We start from the raw sequence: 12,619 nt of genomic DNA, 5'->3' as shown, positions 1-12,619 counted from the left end.
CACCAGAGTCAAGTACTGGACAATACTACACATATATTCTTGTTACTACACTATCACAACACCAGAGTCAAGTACTGGACAATACTACACATATATACTTGTTACTACACTATCACAACACCAGAGTCAAGTACTGGACAATACTACACATATATCCTTGTTACTACACTATCACAACACCAGAGTCAAGTACTGGACAATACTACACATATATCCTTGTTACTACACTATCACAACACCAGAGTCAAGTACTGGACAATACTACACATATATACTTGTTACTACACTATCACAACACCAGAGTCAAGTACTGGACAATACTACACATATATACTTGTTACTACACTATCACAACACCAGAGTCAAGTACTGGACAATACTACACATATATCCTTGTTACTACACTATCACAACACCAGAGTCAAGTACTGGACAATACTACACATATATACTTGTTACTACACTATCACAACACCAGAGTCAAGTACTGGACGATACTACACATATGTACTTGTTACTACACTATCACAACACCAGAGTCAAGTACTGGACAATACTACACATATATCCTTGTTACTACACTATCACAACACCAGAGTCAAGTACTGGACAATACTACACATATATCCTTGTTACTACACTATCACAACACCAGAGTCAAGTACTGGACAATACTACACATATATACTTGTTACTACACTGTCACAACACCAGAGTCAAGTACTGGACAATACTACACATATATACTTGTTACTATCATATATATCAATATATAGTATCCTTGTATCGTGATACACATCAACGATAAACACTTCTACACGTTGCAAGGACAGAAGTCTGGGCTTCTTATCTCCAGCTGCTGCCTCCGCGACCACAGAAGAGCAGAAAAAAAAGATTCTTCTAAAGAGAAAAAAGAGAATAATTCTACTTCTTTAAATCATCACGTCTCCATCATGACATCATCTCTGTGACGTCACCAGATCGAGCACTAATTGAAGTCAATGACACATGCTGCAGGAGCGTCTCCATGGAAACACGTGCTGGGAAGAGAAAAAGTGTCCATGGAGGAGCTGCAGTGCATCATGGGAGTTTAGCTGCATATTCACGGGGTCATAAACCACTTGAGCTCGGAGAGAACTCGAGGTTCGACCCCCAAGGATTCACGACGAGTGCTGTGATGGTTTCCTGTCCAGGGTGTCCCGGCCTGTCACCCTATCTAGCTGGGACACAGCCCTGTTATGGTTGATGAGGAGCAGAGAATCAACAAAAATGTCGTCAATGGTCGTCAATCACGATCTCACAGTGATGGGAGTAGGCTGCGACGCGTCCTGCTCATCATCAGATGGTGGGATTGAACCCACAACCTCTTGGCCACAAGCCAACCGTTTAGCTGTCCGAGCTGCCTGCACTAAATGTTAGCTTAGCATTAGCATTTTGCTATTATTATTATTATTATGATTGTTTTTGGATGTTTGTTATGTTCTGCCATTTATTTAAAAAATTATAACAACATAATAGAATAATTTAGAATAATATATATAATTTATTTCCCTCTTTTTTGCATTTTGCAATATTTTTGAAACCAAAAAATAAATCGTTAAATTTCACAATTTAATGAATTATCTTTATTTATTCGATATTTGCTTATGAGGGTAAAAACTTCTCAGCTTAAAGTTCTTATCATAAAAAAACATAATCAGGGAAATATCTACAGTATTTTAAATGTTCTGCTTCATCTGCCCTTCAAGTGTCGTATCGTTCATCGTCGTATTTAACGACGTTCTGACGCAACAGTCGCTCCATAAAATCGTTGACCGTCATCCGGGATTTTGTCGTTAAAGTTTCACGTCTGACGTCTGTAACATTATCTTCCTCCTGAAACTTCTCCCCTGAAGCTACAAACATCTTCGACTCCTTCACAATAAAACCCATCTGTGTCCAGAACCGGACCCTCGGGGAAGAACCTTCTGGACCGACCCGCTCAATCATCTTGAGGTGGTCGTAATGTTGCGGCCCCCGGAGAGGAAGTGGAGATCCGGTCCGGAAAGCCCTCCGATCTTTGGTGGGAAGAGGGGGTTGCCATGGCAACAGGCTTGTGTTTTACCGTGAGGATGGAGGACGAGCGTCTCGTGCCGAGCGAGGGACTCGATGGACGACCGTGAGGACGAACCCGCCGCGACTCTACGCTTGAATCTAAGGCAATGGTCGGCGCTGGCGCCGGCGGCTGCAGGGGTCGTGACCCCGAGACACAAAACTCCAGACATGGAGGATCGTAAAGACGGGAACGTTTATAAATGGATTCGTTTCTGTTGAATAATCTTTCATTTATTATCATTTCCTTTTTAATATATTCAAAATAAATTCATTTTAAACACTTTATTATATTCTTATTCCAATACATTCAAAATGAATGTTTAAAATTCAGTATTTTTTCATCTGTAGTTTTAGATTTAATGTAAAAATGTTGGTTTAATTAAAGTGTTTAATCTTTATATTGAATTAAAAAGACTACAAATAACAAAACATTGATTTTAGAAAATGTATTTTTTAATTATAGGAACTATTACATCAAACTGTATGTGTTAAAAATTAAAATTAAATGATTGAAAATAAAAACAAATGCAATTTTTAATATAGAAATTATTAAATGTAATTATTCACCAAAAAACTAGCAAATGCGAAAAAATATATCAACATTTTAAAAAATTTAACATTTCAAATGTTGATTTCGAACTTCAATATTCCGATGGAACTGATAAACTTTCATACTTCAAAAGTAAATACAATTATTAAAGAAAATTCTCTTTAAAAATATTAATCTTCGAAAAAAAACATAAAAAAAACTTCCCAACAGACAAAAAGAAAAAACATTTCCAGTGTTGAGGGATTTTTGTCTCAGTTTTATCTTTACCTTTAAAGTATATATTTTATTGAATATTGTTTTGATTGTTTAAGCGCTTTGTGACCCTGGTCTGGAAAAGCGCTCTATAAATACAAATTACTTACTTACTTAACATAAACACTGATAATAAGTTTAATAATGATGTTTAAAAAGGTGTATATTTACAATTCAAATGTTTATTTTTCATTTCTTTGTTGAACAACACGGTTGATAACGACCTTGATCTCAATAAATTTAAATAATAAACGTCACACGTTACATGATGTGACGATCCTTCCCAGCATGCACTGCAACACTATACATGTTTTAACTACTATTAAAAATAAAATGTCATATTGTAGAAAGTTTTTCATTCGTTAAAAAATATTCTGATTCAAATCTAAATGTATTTTTTTCTTTTAAAATATTATTATATTATATATTATTATTGTTTACCCAGTGAAAACGGCTCCCACTAGTGGACGAGCAGAGCATCACACCTACTAATTCAATTTAAATCATATCCAACTCAGATTCCTGAGGTCCCTGAACGCACCACTGAAGCGTTTTTTCGAACCAAACCCAAACCAAAGATGAACATGTTCTTCATGAAGAAGCTGCAGGAACACGAGGAACCAGGTGGTCATAATGCAGCGGCCGATTATTCATCTCTGAACGAGCAGAACCGACTCCACGAGTTCGGATCCGGTTCTGACTCGAGTCGTTGAGGATATTTTTTAGAGACTTTGTTAAAGTTGTGACGGATCTGATTTGTGGCTCCGGAGAAGCAGAGAGGATCATGGGAGACGAGAGGAAGGACAGAGATATAAAAGAGAAGATCTGTGGGGGGGAGGAGGAGGAGGGGTGCGTCTGTGCCTCTTACCCTGGGTGGCTGGGACAGACTCCAGAGCAAATGAACCAGGGAGAGACATGCAACTACCATCTCGTTGCAACAGCGCCCTCTTCTGGACACACGTGTCTCATCCGAGTTCAAAAGTTGACCTCCGACAATGAAGGAGGGGTAGGCGACGCTCAAAGTGGCGTGTGCAAGGTACCTGTGAATCGTGTCGTGATCACGTCTTCTCCGGGTCGATCCAGGTGCAGCACCGTCGCGCTAATGGCTACAGAAGGAAGTTTAAACCAGGTCACACTATCTTCCCTTCTTTCCATCATCCCTCCATCATCCTCTCGTCGTCCCGCAGCTACTTGTGACGCGACCTGAACATAAACCAGGTGTGACTGACACGACACATGATGGAGAGACACTTCAGTGTGTGTGTGAGTGTGTGAGTGTGTGTGTGTGTAGGTGTGTGTGTGTGTGTGTGTGTGTGTGTGTGTGTGTGTGTGTGTGTGTGTGTGTGTGTGTGTGTGTGAGACGCTTCGCCTGCGGCTCTTTTGAGAAAAGAAACACATTTGATGTCAATTTATGTGCGAGTGTTTTCATCACATTTACATTCAACGCACAACGAGTAGCATCACCACACGTGTGTGTGTGTGTGTGTGTGAGTGAGTGTGTGTGACATGACTTACAATGAGATCATTAACCTTGAGGAACACACAAGAGACACACGACAACAATAGCTGCTACACATGCTAGCATGTAGCATCGGGCGGAGACAAACCATCATGGATAACAACACAGCGTTGACATTTGAACCCACAAAAGTAGGTACACAACAAGAACAAACAAACAATGTGATTTAATTATCCAACATTTTTTCCAGTTGACCCAAATTATTGAGGAACGAGCTATATGCTACTCGCTAATGCTACTCGCTAATGCTACTCGCTAATGCTACCGCTAATGCTAAGTAATCATTCCACACTTTTTGTAGACCATTTTTTTAAACGTGTTTATTGTGAGACACAAACATGTCTTCTGAAAACAACCTTCATCTAATTTAAATCAAATAATGATAATCTGACAAGATATTAATATAAAGTTGATCAAGTTTCTCGACTACGATCCTTCAAAACAACCGTGAAGATAAGAAAGATAGAAGTTCAAAGTGTCGTTGATGCCACACTTGATTTATTCATAATCTTAATTTAATCCTAACTGGATACAAATCGGAGAGAAAACATCTATAATCTCACACGACAAACCGTACAAACCTTTAAATGCGTCGCAACGATTCACGTTTGGCTCGAGACGTAAGAAAAATAGTTTCAAATATAGAACACAGTGATTCTTTCTCTCATTCTCTGGTAATGGTTTCGCAAAACGTTTGCTGAGGCAAGAGAAGATGAAGGAGCGACATTTAGAAACGTGGTAAAAAAAAAAAAGCTCAAACGTTGCTCTGCATTTTGAAGGTTCTCACCGTAAACGACGGCATAAATATATAAATATGTAAAATAGAGGCTGAACGTGTGGATCTTCAAGATAAAGACTCCATATTGTCGCGATCATGCATAGTTGAGTTTCTGCGGCGCCGGGATCAGAAGCAGGAAAGAAAGGCAGCGACGAAGACCAGGTCGTGTTCTGACCACGAGAATATTCTCTGAAGCAGCAGCGATGAGTGACGACGACTGAAGGTGCGAGAATATAAATCTTCTACATGCGGAGTCTAGTGTCAAGAAACAACGTTTCTGTCGATGTTTAAATACACGTGACGCCATTTTGTTTTACACATGAACCATCAGGAGAACTTGATTCTTTTTAAAAATCATGATTTAAGATCATCTCCAGAGAACTCTGCGTGTCATCGTCCAGAACATCTATATCTACTCGTACAGGTTTCGCTCCTAGTGTCAGACCTCGAGACGCGACCCGACGACCTCCTGAGACCCGATCGACCGCGAGTTTAAAGAACATTTTAACGCAGGTTCTTCAGGACCGTGACACGGTTTTAAACGATCGCGTGATGAGAATTCCTCTCGTCGTGTGACCAGTGTGACGAGGAACCGTGAGTCACGGGTCACTGATCGGTTCCGTCGTAGACCACCGGCTGGTCCACGGTCAGGTGGTACTGGACCTTCTTTGAGATGAACCTGGAGCAGAGAAGCATATGAACATCATTAGATCTAATATTGTCTAAGTCATAAGTATATATGTGTAGTATTGTCCAGTACTTGACTCTGGTGTTGTGATAGTGTAGTAACAAGTATATATGCGTAGTATTGTCCAGTACTTGACTCTGGTGTTGTGATAGTGTAGTAACAAGTATATATGTGTAGTATTGTCCAGTACTTGACTCTGGTGTTGTGATAGTGTAGTAACAAGGATATATGTGTAGTATTGTCCAGTACTTGACTCTGGTGTTGTGATAGTGTAGTAACAAGTATATATGTGTAGTATTGTCCAGTACTTGACTCTGATGTTGTGATAGTGTAGTAACAAGAGTATATGTGTAGTATTGTCCAGTACTTGACTCTGGTGTTGTGATAGTGTAGTAACAAGTATATATGTGTAGTATTGTCCAGTACTTGACTCTGGTGTTGTGATAGTGTAGTAACAAGTATATATGTGTAGTATTCTCCAGTACTTGACTCTGATGTTGTTATAGTGTAGTAACAAGTGTAAATGTGTAGTATTGTCCAGTACTTGTCTCTGGTGTTGTGATAGTGTAGTAACACGTATATATGTGTAGTATTGTCCAGTACTTGACTCTGGTGTTGTGATAGTGTAGTAACAAGTATATATGTGTAGTATTGTCCAGTACTTGACTCTGGTGTTGTGATAGTGTAGTAACAAGTATATATGTGTAGTATTGTCCAGTACTTGACTCTGGTGTTGTAGTATTTACAGACCACATGACTCTTGACGAAGTCGTAACTGCTTTCATTTGTTTTCAAACCAAAATGTGTTGGTTACTGTATCCTCTCGTCCTCAGTCATCATTCTTCCTTTAGCTGTGGAGGACATAATGACTGCTGCCAACTAGAGGCCAGAGGTTTAATAACAAACACTGTAGATATTTACATGTTAAAGTAAATATATGTATACTTTTAATTGTATTTACCAGTATTATGAATTAAAAAATCAATTCTCCACGTATGGATATTTTCTCGCAGCTCTGGCATTAAAAAGTCAATGTTCTTGTTCCTCCGGAGCTATTGTTAGTTTTGGATCATCTCGCGAGCGACCAATCAGGATCCGGTGAGTCAGGCCTGAGGACTCGGTGACTCAGAGCCGACGTCACTTGTTGCTGCACTGACCTGGAGAAGGAGTTGTCGAAGACGAGCGTGTACTCTCCAGGGTTCCGCACCTTCATCTCGCCCTGCATGGTCTCCTTGTGGGAGTTGCAGCGCGTGAGCGGGATCAGGACCTGAGGAGGAGACCAGAGAGGAGGGTCTCAGACCAGGGTCTCAGACCAGGGTCTCAGACCAGGGTCTCAGACCAGGGTCTCAGACCAGGGTCTCAGACCAGGGTCTCGGACCAGGGCCTACCTTGGCCTGGTCCAGAGGAGCGTCGCGCCTCTCCCTGTAGACCACGCTGAAGGAGATGCTCTTGGGCTCGGAGGTGAAGGTCCAGCCCACCGTGGGCCCGGGCCGGCTCATGGCGAGGGTGACGCTGCTGTAGCAGCTGGACTTGATGAACAATTCTCGGGGAGCGTCGCCGAACTCTGCGATGTCGTCCGCGGTGAAGTGAGACGTGAGTCTGGACGGATTCATGGACGTACGTCACTCAACGTTCGTGTTCTTCAGTCAAAACATCACTTCACACAGAACCTTAAATGCTGATTATTTACAGTAAATACAGAAGTCGTTCAAAGTAACCTTTGTTGAAAACTTCTGATCATTTAACCCGATAAGAGAGAAGTACCACGAGAGAAGTAATTCACTATTAAAAATACAAAAAACACAATATACACCAATAATAATAGCTTGCTAACATTCAACAATAAGGTAAGGTAAGGTAAAACTTTATTGATCCCTCATGAATATAGCTTTAAATATATTTTTAGATAAGTAGAAGAAGACTATTACGTGTTAAACATTTTTAACTATGAATATTTTGCCACTTAAGAACAGGAAATATATGCACAAATACACATTCTTAGGTAGTTTTGTTTTTCTTTATCCATTAAAAAAACCTAAAAACTTTCTCTGGATCTCAACTAAAGACAGAAGTTCATTGTCTGCAGGTCTATATATATATATATATATATATATATATATATATATATATATATAGACCTGCAGACAATAAACTTCTGTATATATATATATATATATAAATATATATATATATATATATATATATATATATATATATATATATAGACCTGCAGACAATAAACTTCTGTATATATATATATAAATATATATATATATATATATATATATTTATATATATATATATAATATTACATTTACGCTTATGTTTGACATGATGAACTAAACAACAATGAACGAACAAAGTAAGAAAACAAAAGTTTTGGTTTCTTTTCTTACTTTGTTCGTTTGTGTAAATATATGAATAGACTATATATACAGAATATATATATACATTTATTATTAATGTTTTTTTGGTATATATATACTGTATATATATTCGTTTCATATATATATATATACTAATATACTCAACTTTATTTATATATTTACAGAGAACCTTAAAACAACAGTAGATGTTAATGTACAAAAGTACATCAAATATATTAAAACCGTTGAAAACACAAAGATAATACAATTAAAGCAAATAAAACACAAAAAAATGCACTAAAAACACCTACAGATACAACATATACATACCGTCCGAGTCATTTTGAATTTATGTTTAATCTTATTTCTATATCTATTTCATTTATGAGATTCAACGACCCACCTTTCCCGCCGTGGGACTTGATCTCCAGAGGGATTAATAAAGTCTATCTAATCAAATAAAGTGACATCTTATCTTATCTTACACTTGTCTATAAACTCACGTCATCTCCCCAGACTTGAGCAGAGCGATCTCGGCGTCCTGCGTCGGCGCGCTGGAGTCCTCGGCGTCTGACGTCAGATCTGCTGCACTGTTGCTGCTGCTGCTGCAGGACAGATGTGAACGTGATGTTCATGGTGTTTAATGTCTTGATGTTTAATGAAGTCTGATGTCTTCAATGATACTGCAGCACTTTGAACGTGGTTTTAATAAGACCAAGATTGTTTGATTATAGTTGAAAATTGTTGATTATAGTTGAAAATAGTTTGATTATAGTTGAAAATTGTTTGAATATAGTTGAAAATTGTTTGATTACAGTTGAAAATTGTTGGATTATAGTTGAAAATTGTTTGATTATAGTTGAAAATCTTTGATTATAGTTGAAAATTGTCTGATTACAGTTGAAAATTGTTTGATTTTAGTTGAAAATTGTTTGATTATAGTTGAAAATAGATGACTATAGTTGAAAATTGTTTGATTATAGTTGAAAATCTTTGATTATAGTTGAAAATTGTTTGATTATAGTTGAAAATTGTTTGATTATAGTTGAAAATTGTTTGATTATAGTTGAAAATTGTCTGATTATAGTTGAAAATTGTTTGATTATAGTGAAAATTGTTTGATTATAGTTGAAAATTGTCTGATTATAGTTGAAAATTGTCTGATTATAGTTGAAAATTGATGATTATAGTTGAAAATTGTTTGATTTTAGTTGAAAATTGTTTGATTATAGTTGAAAATTGTTTGATTATAGTTGAAAAATGTTTGATTATAGTTGAAAATCTTTGACTATAGTTGAAAATTGTTTGATTATAGTGGAAAATTGTTTGATTACAGTTGAAAATTGTTTGATTATAGTTGAAAATTGTTTGATTATAGTTGAAATTGTTAATTATAGTTGAAAATAGTTTGATTATAGTTGAAAATTGTTTGATTATAGTTGAAATTGTTAATTATAGTTGAAAATAGTTTGATTATAGTTGAAAATTGTTTGATTATAGTTGAAAATTGTTTGATTATAGTTGAAAATTGTTTGATTACAGTTGAAAATTGTTTGATTATAGTTGAAAATTGTTTGATTATAGTTGAAAATAGTTTGATTATAGTTGAAAATTGTTTGATTATAGTTGAAAATTGTTTGATTATAGTTGAAAATTATTTGATTATAGTTGAAAATTGTTTGATTATAGTTGAAAATTGTCTGATTATAGTTGAAAATTGTCTGATTATAGTTGAAAATTGTTTGATTATAGTTGAAAATTGTTTGATTATAGTTGAAAATCTTTGATTATAGTTGAAAATTGTCTGATTACAGTTGAAAATTGTTTGATTATAGTTGAAAATTATTTGATTATAGTTGAAAATTGTTTGATTATAGTTGAAAATCTTTGATTATAGTTGAAAATTGATGATTATAGTTGAAAATTGTTTGATTATAGTTGAAAATAGTTTGATTATAGTTGAAAATCTTTGATTATAGTTGAAAATTGATGATTATAGTTGAAAATTGTTTGATTATAGTTGAAAATTGTTTGATTATAGTTGAAAATCTTTGATTATAGTTGAAAATTGATGATTATAGTTGAAAATTGTCTGATTACAGTTGAAAATAGTTTGATTATAGTTGAAAATCTTTGATTATAGTTGAAAATTGTTGATTATAGTTGAAAATTGTCTGATTATAGTTGAAAATTGTTTGATTATAGTTGAAAATTGTTTGATTATAGTTGAAAATTGTTTGATTATAGTTGAAAATCTTTGATTATAGTTGAAAATTGTTTGATTATAGTTGAAAATTGTTTGATTATAGTTGAAAATGGTTTGATTATAGTTGAAAATCTTTGATTTTAGTTGAAAATTGCTTGATTGTAGTTGAAAATTGTTTGATTATAGTTGAAAATCTTTGATTTTAGTTGAAAATTGTTTGATTATAGTTGAAAATTGTTTGATTATAGTTGAAAATCTTTGATTATAGTTGAAAATTGTTTGATTATAGTTGAAAATGGTTTGATTATAGTTGAAAATCTTTGATTTTAGTTGAAAATTGCTTGATTATAGTTGAAAATTGTTTGATTATAGTTGAAAATCTTTGATTTTAGTTGAAAATTGTTTGATTATAGTTGAAAATTGTTTGATTATAGTTGAAAATCTTTGATTATAGTTGAAAATTGTTTGATTATAGTTGAAAATTGTTTGATTATAGTTGAAAATTGTTTGATTATAGTTGAAAATCTTTGATTATAGTTGAAAATTGATGATTATAGTTGAAAATTGTCTGATTACAGTTGAAAATAGTTTGATTATAGTTGAAAATCTTTGATTATAGTTGAAAATTGTTGATTATAGTTGAAAATTGTCTGATTATAGTTGAAAATTGTTTGATTATAGTTGAAAATTGTTTGATTATAGTTGAAAATTGTTTGATTATAGTTGAAAATTGTTTGATTATAGTTGAAAATCTTTGATTATAGTTGAAAATTGTTTGATTATAGTTGAAAATTGTTTGATTATAGTTGAAAATGGTTTGATTATAGTTGAAAATCTTTGATTTTAGTTGAAAATTGCTTGATTGTAGTTGAAAATGGTTTGATTATAGTTGAAAATCTTTGATTTTAGTTGAAAATTGTTTGATTATAGTTGAAAATTGTTTGATTATAGTTGAAAATCTTTGATTATAGTTGAAAATTGTTTGATTATAGTTGAAAATGGTTTGATTATAGTTGAAAATCTTTGATTTTAGTTGAAAATTGCTTGATTATAGTTGAAAATTGTTTGATTATAGTTGAAAATCTTTGATTTTAGTTGAAAATTGTTTGATTATAGTTGAAAATTGTTTGATTATAGTTGAAAATCTTTGATTATAGTTGAAAATTGTTTGATTATAGTTGAAATTGTTGATTATAGTTGAAAATAGTTTGATTATAGTTGAAAATAGTTTGATTATAGTTGAAAATTGTTTGATTTTAGTTGAAAATTGTTTGATTATAGTTGAAAATCTTTGATTATAGTTGAAAATTGTTTGATTATAGTTGAAAATTGTTTGATTACAGTTGAAAATTGTTTGATTATAGTTGAAAATTGTTTGATTATAGTTGAAAATTGTTTGATTATAGTTGAAAATCTTTGATTTTAGTTGAAAATTGCTTGATTGTAGTTGAAAATTGTTTGATTATAGTTGAAAATCTTTGATTTTAGTTGAAAATTGTTTGATTATAGTTGAAAATTGTTTGATTATAGTTGAAAATCTTTGATTATAGTTGAAAATTGTTTGATTATAGTTGAAATTGTTGATTATAGTTGAAAATAGTTTGATTATAGTTGAAAATTGTTTGATTATAGTTGAAAATTGTTTGATTTTAGTTGAAAATTGTTTGATTATAGTTGAAAATCTTTGATTATAGTTGAAAATTGTTTGATTATAGTTTAAAATTGTTTGATTATAGTTGAAAATAGTTTGATTATAGTTGAAATTGTTTGATTCTAGTTGAAATTGTTTTATTATAGTTGAAAATAGTTTGATTATAGTTGAAATTGTTCAATTACAGTTACGTTAATACGTGGTGTTGTCAATATGTTGTTATTTACCTTCTTTTATTTGACATTTTCATTACTTCATCTTAAGTTTTTCAAATAAAAAATACTATATTTATTGCATCATATTCAAATTGTTTGTAAAATTCACATAAGTATAGATTAAGAATGTAAAAACCAATCAAATGAAATATATAAGGTTAGGTTAGGTAGGTATAGGTAAAACGTTATTGATCCCTCAGGAGGTCTCCTTCGGGAAATTGTTTTTTCTCCAAATTATCCACAGCAAATAGAGAAAGTTTTCATAAAAAATAATCAAAATAAAATAAGAACAAGACAGAG

At 33.6% G+C, this 12,619-nt stretch overlaps 1 protein-coding gene across 3 annotated transcripts in view; it reads right to left on the bottom strand.

Annotated features, from left to right (window-relative positions):
* Window positions 1-4,891: 4,891 nt before the first annotated feature.
* fyco1b (FYVE and coiled-coil domain autophagy adaptor 1b) overlaps window positions 4,892-12,619 on the bottom strand; it is a 40,853-nt gene continuing 33,125 nt past the window's right edge. For 2 of the 3 annotated variants that reach the window (XM_087810705.1, XM_087810704.1), the window contains 4 exons: window positions 8,751-8,852; window positions 7,270-7,480; window positions 7,039-7,148; window positions 4,892-5,872 (listed from right to left, as the gene is read on the bottom strand). In XM_087810705.1, coding sequence (XP_087666831.1) covers window positions 5,800-5,872; window positions 7,039-7,148; window positions 7,270-7,480; window positions 8,751-8,852 — 496 coding nt within the window. In that variant the 3' untranslated portion in view covers window positions 4,892-5,799. The remainder of the gene's footprint in view (window positions 5,873-7,038; window positions 7,149-7,269; window positions 7,481-8,750; window positions 8,853-12,619) is intronic. The other variant, XM_087810706.1, reaches the window with a different exon arrangement.

Source organism: Callionymus lyra, chromosome 16 (assembly GCF_982586985.1).
Source record: "Callionymus lyra chromosome 16, fCalLyr1.hap1.1, whole genome shotgun sequence".
NCBI lineage: Eukaryota > Metazoa > Chordata > Actinopteri > Syngnathiformes > Callionymidae > Callionymus > Callionymus lyra.
This window is presented reverse-complemented; position numbering and strand designations above follow the sequence as displayed.